The following is a 16291-nucleotide window of genomic DNA, read 5'->3' on the forward strand; positions in this document are numbered from 1 at the left end:
TGAGACTTGTAATTAGGCTTGCAGAGGCTGTCAAGCCATACAGTGCAATGTCAGTATATGAAGAAGACTTTACAATGGACTTTCAAACCATCTGTGAAAAACTGCCTTTAAAACAGTAAGTGCAGACTATGATGTGTTTATTAGTCCGTCTGTCAATACAACTTAAAAGAAACCTGTGAAGTCATTCTTAGAGTGGAGAACAAATAACTGGGAGGTTAAAACAGCCTTGCTCTTGAAAAAAAAAATCGTAAGTGGTATATTTTTCCCGTTTTCCCTCTGCCTATAATGTTATAAGTCCTTAAAACTTGTTGCGATTTTATGTTGTCTTCTCTTAGAAAAGTATTGCAGCCTTTTCTAGATACCTGAAGAAAGTTTTATAAGTAATGTGAACTGGCTGGATTTTGAAACAGCTAATGTTTAAGGATTGCCTCTTAAAATATTCTACTTAATCTGTGCAGTCTCCCAACTCACTTTATCTTTTCAGGATGGAGTCTTGTCCTCCAGGTCTGCAACGGAATCGCTGCAGATCAATGAAGTGGAGGCAGAGAGTGGGGATGGTGTGAGCAAACTGGATTACAGTGGTGACAGCCCCTCTCGACCAAGCAGTGACATTGCTGATGTGAGTCTTAAACAGCTTTGTGACTTTGCCTCTATACCTTTTGGATTTGGTTTTCTTGTGCAGACTTTTTGTGTTTGTGTTGTCCTGTGTATCGTGCATATATACTCATGTCTCAGTAATGCTGTGTATTACTAGAATAGACTTCTCAGCACACACCAAAAATATTTTCCTGAGGAAGCATACTATGTTGGACTTCTATTAGGAACTGGAAAGAAATAGTGTGGGTTTTGGGGTTTTTATCCAGTATTAGATTTTCCTGGCATGGTCCCTGTAACCAGACAAAGAAAGATGGATGCCAGCATCTTTCTCAGAACTCAGAGATGCCAATTAGAGAATCTTTTAAGAGTATGGTAATGTTCCAATTGCGGTAGCTGTGACTCAGATCCAGTCAGTGGGCAAGTTGCCATGAAAGTGGGGAAGAGCCTTACTTCTACCAAATAAGCGTCGATTATTGCCAACAGTAAAGGCTCTTTGTCTGTTCACTCATTAGTTATCAATCTGTGTGCTTGTCTGGTCTCCCTTTTGGTGTGCCTGAGCACCTAATCCTTAATTAAGTCACTATCTGATTAGTGCAGAGGAATTGAGACTCTGTACTTGGGTTTTGGCCTAAGTTTGTTGTTTAACTTAAGAATGTAGGAGACAAATTTGTGCTAGCAGTTGGAAGTGAAAGGAAGTTGGTCAGATATACCTCCAAAATGTGAACATTCACGACTGTTTTGAAACATTCCTCCTCCAACTCCAAATCTGACTAGATATCACTCATATTTGTATATAATAAAAGCAGAAGAAAATTCATAGCTATCTTCCTAATAAACTTAATCCTGTCAGTATTGTGGATGGTATTTGATCACTGGAGGTGATTGATACACCAAACATTCAAGCTTTTCAAAGTGACTCTGAGAAACTTAAGGATTGGAGGCAATGGAGACCTCTTGAAGTTTAACAAGAAGTCCAGAGTTCTACAGCTGGGTGAAATAACTTGATGCATCAATACAGGCTGGAAACCAACAGGATGAGTAGTAGCCTAGCTGAAAAGACCTAGGTGCTACTGTGGACACACTGAAAATGAGCCAACAGCACTTGCTTTTGGCAAATAAAGCCAAGTGTCTACTGGGGTACATGGGAAAGAGGATTGCTAGCAGGTGGAGGAAAGTTACTAGTCCCTTCTGCTGCGCACTGGTGCGACTACACCGGAATACTGAGCCCATTGCTTGGAGCTTCCTCTTCAGAGGGCATGTTGAAAAAAGGGCCTAGTCAGAGAGCTAGCAACGTGGGTACTACATAAACTGGCAGAAGACGTGGAGAGAACAAAGAGAAAGCTAAGGCCAGGTGCACTAGTAGATTTTACAGCCCTGCTGTTGTTCAATATCACTAGCTTTCTTACTGAAACTGCTTCTACATTCGGTTGGGTTATTTTTTTGAAACTGCGCGTGTAGGTCACACGTTTTAGTTTGTTCATACCTCAGCTGTTCAACAGCTCACTCTGTGAGAAAGGAGAAGTTTTGGCTGTTGTGGCTGAAAAACTTACTGTGCAGTTCTCATTTTCCTGGATTTGCTGGTACTTACCAGAACTGAACTTCCTTCTTTCCCAGAGTCCTCGTAGTGGCTTGAAGGAGCGGATTTATCCAGATGAGAGCCCGGAAAAGACTGAGGTTCAGGATACTGTGAGTACAAAACAGAAAGTGTCACAACAGCATCTCCTGTAACGTGCCCATTAAAACCTTGCTGTTTTTCTCTCCTGCTTTCTAGATGGAGCATGCATAAACTTTGCTTTAGAAAATAAAATGTGATTAAAATTGTGCAGGGAAAGTTAATTAGCTGAGTAAATGTTTATGGAGCTGAAGAGCAGGCCCACTTAGAGGCAAGAAATATATACACAGCAGTAAAACAGCTGGACCTAAAGTTGGTAGAGCAGTTGTACATATTTTATTCCTTGAGTCCAGCAGTGAATGAAGCAGTCGTTAGGATATTTAGTCGTTACGAGGGTGGCCTCAGGGAGGGCCTCCAGAGCGGGTAAAAGTGAAACATTCTGCTGAAAGTGCAGACCTATCTGAATGTATTCCCGTCTTCCTTAGATTGACTTCTGAAGTATTTTTCCCCTCGCCTGCTTGAGTTTCCAAAGTTATATTTCTCCATTTGTACTAAGATGGCATTTGTCATAATGCCACATGCCTAGTGTGCTCATGTCTGTAGATTATGCAGTTGGTTTTGAATCATTTGATTTAATGTTTCTGAATGCTTGCAACTTGGGAGAAGCATTCATAAGGGGATGTCACAACTGCAAATTTAGACAAGGTTGAGTAAAGACACATGAGTTTCCATTGAGTTTTGAGGAGGAGAGTAAAAGCAGTAGTAACATCTCTAACTTGTTAAAGAAGTTTTACTGTGCCAAGAGAGTAATAGCACTCTGTTTCTTCCTTCCCTTCCTTCCCCTTCTCATCCCTCGCTCCTGACTCACCCCAGGATTCGCAATCCAGTGTTGGAAGTCCTTTATCCCGCGTGGGGCCTCAGATCATTGGAGCAGAGGATGATGACTTTGACACTGAACAGGAGCAGGTGGGAATGACTTTCAGCCTCATCACTCCTTTTCCCCCTCGACCAAAATTCTGTTCCTCTGTGTGTAAATTACAAGTGCTCCATGACTTGTTTTTATTGAGCAGTTCTTGTGTGGTGAATTAAGTAGAGATTGTGATTCCTGTTACGGCTGATCTTGCCAAATAAAAACATTTCAGGGTGTTTTGACAATAACTCGTCTTTGATTCTTTCTGTTACTCTCTCTTTCTGCTCATAGCTTCAAGCTTTCTAGAAATTAATTTGCTTTATTTAATTGTCTTTTGCTTAGTTTGTTTCTATTGACTTCTGCGTTATTGTCACTGCAGTATAGCTGCCATGGCTTTTGACGTATTTATTCCGAGTTATTTTAGCTGTCCTTTGCTCTGAATTATATTTTATTATATTGTACTCAATGTTCAGGAGAGTATTTAAAAGAAGTGTTCCTATTGTAAGCTCTTCCTGGGATATTAGAATGGCATTGAAAAGATACTGGAATTGATCAGTTTTTATTTTAATTAAACAAATGAGGAGCTAAGCTGTTGGAACGAAGCTTCTTGGTTTTTCTCACTGTAGCTTTCTTGAATAATTCAAATAGTTTCCATGTATTTCTATAGATTAATGGACAGTGCAGCTGTTTCCAAAACATTGAGCTCCTGAAATCTCGCCCAGCACACCTGGCTGTTCTTCTGCATCATGTGGTGTCCCAGTTTGACCCTGCAGCATTGGTAAGATGTTCCGGAATTGTTTCCCTGGCCCAAATTGGTAGCCTTAACCAGAGTGTATCAGGATCTCCTTGTTCTTATGTAGCATTGTCAATGACATGGCTGGATTGACAAGGAGAGAAATGCAAATCCTGTGCAGGCATGAGAGTATTTCAGCTAAATGAAGAGAAGGCTGAAAATAGCTGTCTCCTATACATTTAGCTGTTTAAAAATAAGCATTTAGCCCTTGAAAGCACTTCATTCCACCCTAAGGTGGTGGGATTAGTTGTCTCTGGGTAAGGTCTGATCTGTCTTCCTCCTGCTATGCCCACAACCCCTCCACCTTTCCCTTCTCCGCTGATTACCGAGCAGCCTCGCTGGGATTACCTGAACAATCTAGATGGCTAAAGGTAACTAGAAAGAGTTTCAACCCAGCAATGCTGAATTCCTTGGAATGTTTGAAAGAAAACTTGGAGTTAGGGATGTTGGAAGAATTCTCATGTTACCACTTAATTTCTTCCCCTTCTGTTTCCCACAGTTGTGCTACCTTTACACAGACTTGTACAAGCAGACCAACTCCAAAGAGACGCGGCGTGTCTTCCTTGAGTTTTACCAGTTCTTCTTGGACCGAGCTGCAGTAGGTTCCAGTCATTTCCCTCATTTTCAAGCATATCTAGCAAGTTGACTTTTACGTTTCTCCACTCTCCTGAACTGGAAAAAACTAAGGAGTTAATTAAGTCTTCAGAAATGAAAAGTTTTTTTAATTTACGTGTTACCACTGAATACGGCAAAATGAATGATGTATGGCCTCAGATGCCTGGCAACTCAATAGATCACAAGGAATGCATTGTCTGATAAGAAATAGTTTTGTGATATTTAAGCAAGCTCTAGCTGTTATACATTGCCTTTTAGTTAATAGTTGCTGCATATATTCACGTGGCTATTTCAAGGATTGGGACATTCTGTGTATCTGTCGAAAAGCCTGAGAAACAACTTTACTGTCATGAGTTGGACTACCAGATAGTGTAGCAGAGGCTACTACCACATGTTTAGATTAAATAATCCTTGTGTAATATAATATATTTAGGATGGGAGACTTCCTACTTAATACCACCAGGTGTTCAGGTTGTATGATTTTGGCTTTTGAGGGCATTTTCTTGTATGTTTTGTATTGTGTGTTTTATTGGGGTGGTGTTTGTTGTGTATGTTCTCCCTGCTTTTCTTTTCCTTTACAGAATCTAAAAGTTCCAGTTCCAGATGAAATCTCCTTAGAACTAGGTAGGATGCTCTTGTCTCATATATCTATTTCTGCAGTTTCTACTGTCTGAGCAAGTTTCTGAAATGCACTTGGGGTTACTTCAAACATACTGTGTCATGTGTTACAGGGAGAGACAAATAAATACTTCTCGCATTTTTTGGGGAGGGCATTATGTTTGCTCTGATACATGTGTAAGTGGTGGGAAGCATTGGCCACATAGGCACATACATTTTTTAATATGATAGTGGATGTGACCACAGCTACTTACACTTAATGCACTGAAGTTCATATTATCAGCAAGTGAAAGGCAAAACGGCACTCTTGGGTGGGTTAAAGTATACACGTGAGTGACTTTATTCTAAGGTGGAAAGGACTGTTCTCAAAAGAATAATCTATTAACTTTTCTCTTCTGATTTACAGAAAGAAGGCGGCCAGAACTCCTTCCTGAAGAGCTTCATCGCCAGTTCATACAAACTATGCAAGATAAAGTCTGTCCAGAAGTTCAAAGAAATCTGGAAGACTTCAGGTAGCAACAGTTGTCTGTTGCTAATTTTTTCTAATTTTGTTTTCTAAATGTTTTCTAATTTTCAGTTAATTCGTACCTGTCCTCAGTCAACATGTCCAATACAGGGAAAGTCCAAACTCGACGGACATAGTAGTTCATCTTGGACTGAATAGGAAGATACAACTGGAGAGGGCCTCCAGGGTCATCCTGTAACCAATCCTTGAATATTTTTTGAGACTTTGAGAATGTTTGTTCCAAGTAATCAATTGCAAGATCAATTTTAGAGCTTGGATTCTTCATTCCTTGAAGCTATTTGAGGCAGTTTCAAATATTTTACTTAGATGATGTTATATAAATCCTTCTTACTAATTGTGTTTATAATCAGCTTATATTTTTTTTTCCCTTCTCCTTTTTTCCTTCCCTCTCCCCTTTGGGCACCAAATAATCCCCTTTAGAAAGCTGTCATGGGCACATAGTAGAATTGGATAATTAATATGCCCTTACATGGGGAGTCATAAGAGCTCTGTGCCAACATGAGACATAACAAGACAAGCGTTCAATAATGGACTTTTTCATACATAAAAATGTCTCAAATCAAGTAATGCGTCAAATATACAGCCCGGGATGCTGCAAAAAGAGTAACTACTTTTTTTTTGATCCTTGCAATAGCTGCCTCTTGAAAAATATACAGCTTTATCCCTCTGAAGGCTATCTTAGCTTTGTTTTATAGTGAGTGCAAATGTTATGGAGAAACATCATGAGTTCATAATTTTCATACAGAAACCAATAGTGAAACCTGTTTTGACACTCTGAATGACAAGAGGTTGCTTTTCCTTGTTACAGGTCAGTATTCAATTTAAAGTGATGCTTCTGTCTCCCTGTTTTTCAGGCAGAAACGAAGTATGGGATTGACCCTTGCAGAAGGAGAGCTAACCAAGCTGGATGCAGAAAGAGTTCGTGACCGGAATGCAGTGGAGAAGGAAAGAGCATGTGCAGAACAGATTATTACTAAAATTGAGGAAGTCTTGTGAGTAACAGCAAGCATAATTGCGGGGATGGAAGAGGTTCTACTCTGAACCTGACAGCAGCAGAGCAAAGGAATTGGGAACTAGATGCAATTTGGCATCACTACATTTACATTGCTTCCCCTGATTGCTATCAACATATGTTTGAGTAATGATAGGTAAAAATAAGCTAATAGTTAGGAAAAATCCATATCTTTTCAAGGAGGCTACTGTTCAAATAACAGAGGAAATGCTTCCATTGTCAGCTTGTGCATTATTAGATCTGAGTCCTTTTTTGGGTTGTAGAAACCACTGGGACTTTCCAACGTTCTAAAGGACACTTTGACCACAACTGCTGATGCTGTGTGTGAATGTGGGTGTTACTTGGTTTTTGAGTTTCGTTTTTAAATTCTTTCTGTTTTCAGGATGACATCTCAGCCTTTGGAAGAAGACAAGAGGTAATGGATGTTGTGCGGGCTTAGTCTTTGAAGAACCCTATTGCTGATGCTTGTTCTGCTGGCTCTGTGTTCTGCTGAGCAGAACAAGACAGCCCTCTGCTGGCTGTAGCCACAGGCTCATTTTCTAAATCCCCTGGCGTAATTAATTTGAATTTAGAGCATCAACCTCTTGCTCTCAACCTCTTCTTATTCTGAAGTTTGTTGCTCAAAAAGTTACTGTTGTTGAGAGTTTGTTTCTTTTGGTTTTGTTTTGTAGCTGTTTCAATCTGGTCTAATATTTATTTTCTGTATGTGACTTGTCTTGTTCAGTTTGTATGTATCCAAACTTAACAAGAGTAGTTTTTACTATACTTTTTACAGCAACCATACCTTTTACTGTTACTTATTTTTACCATAACTCAAAACTGTAATGTGACTTCAAATATATATTTAGTATATCATTTTAGGACCTTCTGTGTAATTATAAAAATTTTATTTTTACCTCCTGTACTCCATCTTTTGTTTGCAAGAGGACAAATTCTGATTTTGGCTGAGTCTTTCTCATTGTTTCTGATAGCTTGTTTCATATTAAAAAAAAAAAAAAAGATGCCAAGTTCTTTTACTCTAAAAATGTTTTAATTTCTCAATAGAACCTTTGTATTTGATCTTTTTAATTTTCTTGACAAAATGTATTTTCCCCAGTACATTTCTCCTTATCCTCCATCTTCTTTTTTTTTTTATATATTTGGCAGTTCCACAATGCAGTATGTGATTCTTACTTACATGAAACACCTGGGAGTCAAAGTTAAAGAACCTCGGAACCTGGAGCAGAAGCGTGGTCGCATTGGTTTCTTGCCGAAGATCAAGGTAGTAGTGTTGTGGCCAGAGTGTGTTTGTTTAAAGCTACCCAGCCTGGGTGCTTCGTTAGAATTCAAAATCTACTTTTGCATGACACATTAGAAGTTGGTATGATTTTTACAGTCTTCATGGCTGCATCAAGAGGATGGGGATTACTGAGATGCACAGAAAACCTGACAGTTGAAATTGGCTTCTACATATGTTTTGAGACACATGAATTAGAAATGAGTTGCTTGCTTTCTTTATCTGTATGCCTGAATTCTAACTGCTTGTTTTTCACAGTTCTAAGCCTTATTAAAACTTTGGGTGAGAAACCTTGAATCACCTCCAGATCTCATTAAGGCTAATCAGGCTGTTGACCTGTATACTTTAATTTTCTTTTTGAGAAACTTGCCCAAAACCTCATACTTCACGATGCAGGAAAGCTACTCTTTCCTGCCACCTACACTTCCCCAGTTACATAATGAATTTTTCCACCAAAACTCCATCTCTGTGGGTGTATTCAGTCGTCTCCCACCGAATGGGGGTGTATCTGGTCACAGTAGCTACTTATTTTCATCAGTGTTGCAGCTTCCTTTGAAATGTTAAGACTGTTACAGTCAGTTCTGCACTGACAGGGCTAATAGGCTAGATCAAGCGTTTGCAGCCTTTCTGAAGTGGTAAGATAAATTGCATTTCTCCCTCCCAGATTAGAGTCTGTATGCTTGTGGAGGTTTGGAGTCACAAGATGTTATGCCTTAGAGAACCAAGGTGCTACTGGTCACTGTAAATTGGTCTCTTACCCTAGAGAAGAGAGTGGTTTATAGGTTCTGCTAAGTTAAAAACAGGATGTGTGAGTTTTTGCTTGTAACACATGTATCTCTTAAGATGCTGTGGCTGTGTGCTCCTAACCCTGTTGTGCACCAATCATAGTCTGTTCATTGTCTGTCTTTGCCTATGATGCTGCAGGATGTTGATCTCCTGATAACTTGTTAAAAATAAAATTCTCTTGTACCAAATTCCTGCACTTTTAAAGAATGAGTCAATATGTCAGTAAATAACTGACTTTGAAGAAATGAATCATGTGTTTGCTTTGCTTTTCTTTGTTGTGTATTAACTACAGCAAAGTATCAAGAAAGAGAAAGAAGGAGAAGAAAAAGGAAAGAGAAGAGGCTTTCCTAATATTCTTGGCCCACCAAGGAGACCGAGTCGACATGATAGCAGTGCAAGTATGTCAGACAAGGAAATATATGTTCCCTAACTATTAATCTGAAAGCCGGATAAAGTCTCTGCTGTCTTTTAAAAATCCATGCTAAGAAGACTCAGTAAACTTTTTGGTTTTGAAACATGTTTTTGAGGACACACATACTTAATTTTGTCCTGAAATGCTTCCTCTCTTCGTCTCTGAAATTGGGTGAAAGTTCTTTCAACAATATAACGACTCTGTGTTTGTTTAGTTGGCAGAGCCATGGAAATGCAGAAGCCCCGACATCCAAAGCACTTACCTACAGCATCTTCTGTTAGCCCAGAGCCACCAGATTCTAGCAAGATGCGCCAGAGTGGGTCCTCCAGTGATGGAACAGATGCGCCATACCCTCCTGCCAACCCAATGTCTCCTTTGGCAATGGGTCCCTTTTCCTCTCCAGAAGGAAGCAAAGACAGTGAAACAGGTAGATGATACTAGCAAAGAGGAATGGTTAAAGAGTGTGTTGTGAATGGTATATGCAAAGCACACTTCTGATGCAACAAACTTGACAAATTAGGAAATGTTTTTATGTCATTAACATGATCTTCTTAGCCTTAGTCATCTCTTCTGACGTAATCTCTGGTTCAAATTAGGCAATCTTATCATGGCCAGAAATTGTTGTTGGATGGGTTCTATCACTGTGTCATTGGATCATCTGGCAGCAAAAAAAACAGTCTCAGGTGCATGCACAAGTCAGTGTCATCTGGAAACACTTGTCACTGAGATTTTTTTACCAACCTTGGAATCGAGTTCCTCCAGCTCTAAGTTGAAATGAGGCTGTGAATCAAGAGGCTGTGAAGAGGCTCTGAAGTTCTCTAATATACTCTAATTTGGTACGGTTCTTGACATTTCATACTTACTCTCTGTTTAGGTTTGAAGCAGACTGGAGAAGCTCCACCTGCTAATGACTGTATGGATGGCACACCCCGCACACCTAATAATACCTTTGAATTCCCATCTCCTTTGGAAAACTTGCAGGAGGAAGAAGGAGAATCAGAGAGGTAACTGCTGACCTGGTTACTTGAGCCTTGGAAAAGAGTCAATGTGACAATGGCTGTTGAAGCTTAGTCTATAAAACTATTAGTGACATCATTTGTACTAAACATTATTGGTAGAAGTAGGAAATCCTGGTCTGTGTCTGCCACTGTGGTAGTACTAGAAATCTATGTATCAGGAGGGTGAGGCTGACAGATGGACAAAATGTTCTAGTTAGGAGGCTAGGCCTTTACTCTGAAATTAGATTGAATGTCTGAGTGGGGTGAAATTGTTGCATAAGCTTCCCTAATAATTTCTTTCATTCTTTGCAGGGTGGTTGACATGGGAACACCAAAGCCTTTTCGCAAGTGAGTATGCTTATAAATGTTTGAATTTCACTGAATTTGTTTAGATTTTAATAGGTTATGAAGTAGAATGGAGTAGCGTTCATAGTTCTGAGCCAGTACAGTTGTCTGCATGATCTTGCCTTTTCTTAAATAACGCATATAAGAAATGAGACACTGGCAACCGTATATAGGAAGGTGGAGTGAATCATATGCAGATAAGCCTTTTGATCTGCAAGTGAAGTATAGTGATTTTTGTATATACTGATTTGAGTTGATGGGTTAGGGAGTTGAGATTTCCACATTTTCTTTTTAAATCTGTGTATTGCTGTTAGCTCTGTATCTGCAGATAGATGGAGGAAAGAAATTGTAACCTGCTCTTTCACCAACTCGATATTTGACTTCAAGCAAGTTATTTTATCTGTATCATTAGAAGGAGGGTTATGGAAATACCGTAAGAACAGATATTCATCTCAGTTGTTCTGTAAAGGGCAAAATTAGAAAATGTGCCTATAGGTTCAGACATCCTACAGTCTAGTTGTTATGGAGAGCATATTCATAATGTTTTACAACTAATTTTTTTTTTTTTGTGGGTCAATACTTAGATTTTTTTTTTTCTTCTTTCTTCCTTACATCCATGCCTAAAATGTTAGAATGGACAGTGTTGGTTTCGCAGATGTACAAAGTGAGGACGAGCTATATGATTTTGACATGGACATGGACCCCCCCAACTGGCAACAACTTGTGAGCCGGGAAGTGTTGATGGGGCTGAAACCCTATGAAATCAAGCGCCAAGAAGTGATTAATGGTGAGATGGATATTTTTTCCTAGCTCACCAAGCACAAAGTTGAAACCTGTCATCTGGAGCACTGAAGTTCTTAAATTTTAAAACTAGGACTTTCTTCACTGATCTGCTCAAAGTAGTGGCCAGCTATTACTTTTGGTTTGCCACGGTCGTGTGTGTGAATCTAATACTTGTTTCTGAAAAGTATCCTGAGATGAGACTGATCTAGTCCTTAGAGAAGAAATGAAGTCCTTAGAAAGGAAATATATTAAGTGGTTTGACACTGAAAGGCCAGTTTGCAATATCATGTTCTATAAAAGAAAGCAAGAGGCACTGTCTAGAGTGTTGGAAAGCACATGATGGAAATGGAAAGCTACTACCAAACCACATCTTCAGAGCTTCATCTCAGTTTTAGGTCTTGCAATCCTGCCAAACACTCTGTATGAGCTGATAAGAGCTCACTGTTTGGCGGAAATTATGAGACATGAATCAATTGGCTTCTCCATTCTTTCAAACATGGAAGTATAACAGAGCGTAGCTCCATTTGGGAGCAAACTGGAATATGGGCCAGCAAGGGAAGTGTTGGTGAGGGAGAATGTTGTAAGTTCATACTTCTGACTTCTGTTTGCTTCACATTTGGATCCATGTTGCCACACCTCTTGAAGTAGGGAATTACAATTGTGCTTTACCCTCTCTCTTCAGAATTGTTTTACACTGAGAGAGCTCATGTCCGCACGCTGAAGGTTCTGCATAATGTCTTCTACCAGCGTGTCACCCGGGAAGGGATCCTGAACTCCAGTGACAAACGGAAAATCTTTTCCAATCTGGAGGATATCCTTGGGCTTCATGGTAAGAGCAGCTGAGGTACCTTTCAGCTTTGTCTGAAAGTCTCAACTGGAATTCTGGATACAAATATCTGAAAAATTTAAGCAAGTGACCCTGAAACAAGAGAATACCTCGTACAACACTTCAGATGAAAAAGAATGCTGCAACTATTCTTTTGCACAGTTTTTCCATTTCTGATTTACAAAGGTATTTTGATAAAGAATGCATGTGTCCACTGTTTCAGATACTTGCTTTTCCTTATCTCTCTACACAGACTTTCTTGTGCTGATTCATGCTTTGATAAAAGGAGCAATGCTTTGATGAACGGTCTTTATGGGTCACCGTTCAAAATGTTACAACTCTTGTTGAAGAGAATATGAAAACAAATCTGAAAAGACTGACATCTTGCAGGTGGTTTTGAAGGGCAACCCTTCCTAATTGTTTAGAGAAAGGACTGTTCAGAATCAGAATTTCAGCTCTGCCGCTGAATAATCACTTGTATAATTTTATGCAGGTGGCTTGAAGTGCATTCTGCATTATTCCTAGGTTTTTAAAAGGGCAGTGATATTGAGCCTCAGAAAAGATAAGACTGGAAAGGTTCTTGGGGGTCATTTGAAGACAGGTGAGACAGCAGTGAGAAGGGGTTATATAAGATTTTCTTAGATGTTCTGCTAAATTTATTGTGTTGCAGGACACTTCATTGTTTAAATTTAATTGAAATTGCTGCAAATCTAGTCTTTTCCTAGAATAGCTTTTATTTTAAAATAAATGCTGAAAACTAAGTAATTTGAGCAGTATTAATAAAATTTACTTTTTTTTTTTTTAAGTTGCATTGAATGATCAGATGAAAGCAGTCCGAAAAAGGAACGAGACTTCTGTTATTGGCCAAATTGGGGAAGACTTGCTTTCCTGGGTAAAATCCTTTTTTGCTTTCTTGTATTTGAAAATAATGTTTCATGGAATGATAAACAGAGCCAGAGGTTAGTGAAGGTAATTCCCAGCTAATAGGAACTAAAGGTCTTAGACTTGTAATTTCTATGGAGCCAGCACAGAGCTAGGGATCGAGGGTTGAAGGAAAGCAGAAAGAACTCGTAGGATTTTCATTTGGCTAGACATAAGAGTAATTTAAAGAAGAAAAAATAATTTCCTTGTGAGATGCGACTAGAGTAGAAAGGTAGTTTTGGAGACATGAAGGTGAGTGTAGAATTTTGCAAAATGTAATAACACAATTTATTTCAGTAACACTGAAGTACAAATCTTACGTTGCCTGTGGTGCAGTTAACAGATAGCTAAAAATACTGATTTCCAATCCAAGAGTTTACATAGCTGAACCTTTTCAAATTTATAGCACTGTTACAGGCTTCCTTTCTGAAATCCAAATGACAGGAGCAGGAGTGATGTAGGCTCTTTTAAAAAAAAAAAAAAAATAGTTCTCTCTCAGGTATCTCCCAGTTTGTTGTTTGTTTTCAAGCCTACTTAATTTAGGATTGAAGATTGATCTGCTTATTCTTTTTAGCTCTCCATGCAGAAGTCTCTTGTGGGTTTTGGTTTGGTTTTTGTTTGTTTGTTTTTTGTTTTTTTTTTTATTATCCCAATGTTTGTCTAGTATTCCAGGAAAAAAAAGGAAGAAAATGAAAATCAGATGTAGCTGGTAAAGAAACACCTCTAACCCTTTCAGTTCAAACTCGACCTTAAGTTAGTAGTTATATGCCCTTGCATAGTGTTTTGGTTAAGTGGCTAAAACAAAAAAACACAGGATCTCATTCTCCAGAGTATTTTGAGGAGTTACTACTATGCTGCATCACAGACTGGGTAGCAGGAATGGGAAGAGTTGCAGTAACAGATTAACCATCTGTCATCTGCGGCACATTTCTCAGCCCTGCTCATGGCTATCATTTCCCCTAGCCATGTTTTTGTAATATTTTTGTTTAGGAAATAAGATGTTATGTTATATTCTGGTGTGTAAGTATGGGCATGCCTGAGAAACAGGATGATCTTTGGTCTTGGCTTTGCTGACCAACAGTCTGGTAAATAATCCCGTGTCATTCATGTGAGCGCAGTTTTTTCTGCTCTCCTTATGTTTGACTGTGGAGACACGGCACTGTTTTTTCCCTCTGAATCAGCAGTGCGTTTATGGAAAGGATTGGATGTGCTAGGAGTGGAGACAGGAGAACTGCAGAGTTTGAGATGTGAAGGGGTTCCTCAGTAGTCTGGGAAGACAAGGTTTTAGAAACAGGATGGAAGTTACTTCTCATATTTTGCCAGTAATTCCTTTCTTCGCTGACAAGACCAGTTCTGCTACCTGACTATATATCTCTTGAAACTGGCACATGCTGAACTCCAGTCTATCTAAATTTGGTTTTCTTGGCTTTCTGGCACAGTTTAGCGGACCAGCAGAGGAGAAGCTGAAACATGCAACTGCCACTTTCTGCAGTAACCAGCCCTTTGCTCTAGAGGTCATCAAGTCCCGCCAGAAGAAGGACTCTCGCTTCCAGACCTTTGTGCAGGTGAACTTTATGCAAGGGTTTGAGTTGCCTGAGGATGTGGCTGGTGGCCAGTATAGTGTAATGAATGGTTGTAGATAAAGCTATTATAATTAATGACATCATGTCTAACATAGTCTTCAGATTGGGATCGTTTCCAATACTGTATCTCTGCTAATGGTTTCTGGAGGGAGGGGCCTTTAATTCTGGGGAACACAAGAATGTCCTGATAGAATGCAGGAAAGCACATGCTGTTCCAGGCAGGACATGCCATCTCACTTGAGGTGAGATGTTTCCCAAGGATGAGTACTACTGTGGGAAAAACTGCTTATTGTAGTGCAGTTTTGATGTGTGCCACGAGCAGAAGACGGATGATATACACCTATTTTGCCTGCCAGGAAAGGGGCTTGAATACAAGTGGTGTTTGGAGGAGAGAACATTATCTTCATTACCACAGGCTGGGAAGAACTCTGGTAATGCAAGGGTGGAGGTTATGTTGAAAAATGTACTGTGGTTTTTGCTATGGTGTGAAAGCCCAAACTGATGTCCTCCCATATGGCGGTGACTGAGATTGATTGGAGATGGTGCCAGGCCTCTGTGAAGTAATGAGGGAAGGAAGCCGCTGCTTTTGTGATGAGCCTTTCCAATGTGTAATTGCAAATGGAGAGGGGATGTGTTGTCTGAATGATAGATCTTGGCATTTCTTGTCTTGTATTTAATTACTGGAAAGTGAAGTAATAGACGTTTATGTGATGAATAGATGTTACACGTTCAGGTAATTATAGCCTTAATAAAAATGACAAATGTAGTTATTGTGCTGTTTAATTTTAGGATGCTGAGAGTAATCCACTGTGTCGCCGGTTGCAGCTGAAGGATATCATTCCCACAGAGATGCAGAGGTTGACTAAGTACCCCCTTCTGCTGGATAACATTGCTAAGTACACAGGTAAAGCCTTTCCACTAGGGTTTGCGCATGCATCTCAGCAGGTTTTCTAGGCAAATGTGATTTCAAAACATGTGTTGAAGGATAGTTTAATTTTATGGATCACTATCTGGTTTCATTGTGACCTTGCTGCTGTCTTCCGCACAGGAGGGCAGGTTAAAAAAAATTTAAAAAATCCAGTCTTTGTTTCTAAATTAAACCCATTTTCCTTCTTATTAAAAAAAAAAAAAAAGGACATTCAATATGAAATAATTGAATGACATTCTGCATTGGGTTGTAGTTTATGTAGAGTGCAATATAATAATTTAAATATAGTTTTAAAAAGCTAGGGGAAGGGAATGCTCAAGTTTTGAAGATAAACCAAACCATTCTGCTTATAAAAGTTACTGGCAAAACAACTTCATTTGCAATTAGTTTTAGAAGGAAACTAGTAGTTTAATAGGAAACTAGTAGTCTAATACTAAATCAGTATTTGAAGGAAACCAGGAATTCCTGTCTCCACTCTCCAGTTCTTAGCCTGTCCTTGCTTTTACACTACCACTGTTATTAACGGTTTTTAAGGATTATGACAACCAAACAGAAGTGAAGAAAATACTTTCTCTGCACCCTTATATTTCTGATTGTGTAAGAGTACGTGATAATGTCAATACCTGGAATTACATTCAGAAGGAAAAAAAAACAGAGGAAAAAGAGCGGGTATCGTGTAACTCTTTCTTATGACATTCTCTTAGCAACCAAATCTTTAGTAACTTACTGTGAGGCAGGTTGCATTTGTGC

General features: G+C 39.2%; 1 protein-coding gene across 5 annotated transcripts in view; it reads left to right on the top strand.

Moving 5' to 3' along the window:
- ARHGEF12 (Rho guanine nucleotide exchange factor 12) overlaps positions 1-16291 on the top strand; it is an 80153-nt gene that overhangs the window by 47531 nt on the left and 16331 nt on the right. For 3 of the 5 annotated variants that reach the window (XR_010073617.1, XM_063355029.1, XM_063355031.1), the window contains 19 exons: positions 485-619; positions 2212-2283; positions 3083-3175; positions 3787-3897; positions 4412-4510; positions 5109-5151; positions 5552-5657; positions 6526-6663; positions 7066-7098; positions 7830-7947; positions 9038-9143; positions 9372-9584; positions 10032-10161; positions 10468-10503; positions 11133-11287; positions 11966-12112; positions 12916-13001; positions 14470-14595; positions 15403-15517. Coding sequence is in view for 4 of the 5 variants with exons in the window: in XM_063355029.1 (XP_063211099.1) it covers positions 485-619; positions 2212-2283; positions 3083-3175; positions 3787-3897; positions 4412-4510; positions 5109-5151; positions 5552-5657; positions 6526-6663; positions 7066-7098; positions 7830-7947; positions 9038-9143; positions 9372-9584; positions 10032-10161; positions 10468-10503; positions 11133-11287; positions 11966-12112; positions 12916-13001; positions 14470-14595; positions 15403-15517 (2062 nt within the window). In the remaining variant the exon portion in view is untranslated. The remainder of the gene's footprint in view (positions 1-484; positions 620-2211; positions 2284-3082; positions 3176-3786; positions 3898-4411; positions 4511-5108; positions 5152-5551; positions 5658-6525; positions 6664-7065; positions 7099-7829; positions 7948-9037; positions 9144-9371; positions 9585-10031; positions 10162-10467; positions 10504-11132; positions 11288-11965; positions 12113-12915; positions 13002-14469; positions 14596-15402; positions 15518-16291) is intronic. The other 2 variants (XM_063355030.1, XM_063355032.1) reach the window with 1 other exon arrangement.

Source organism: Chroicocephalus ridibundus, chromosome 18 (genome assembly GCF_963924245.1).
Source record: "Chroicocephalus ridibundus chromosome 18, bChrRid1.1, whole genome shotgun sequence".
NCBI lineage: Eukaryota > Metazoa > Chordata > Aves > Charadriiformes > Laridae > Chroicocephalus > Chroicocephalus ridibundus.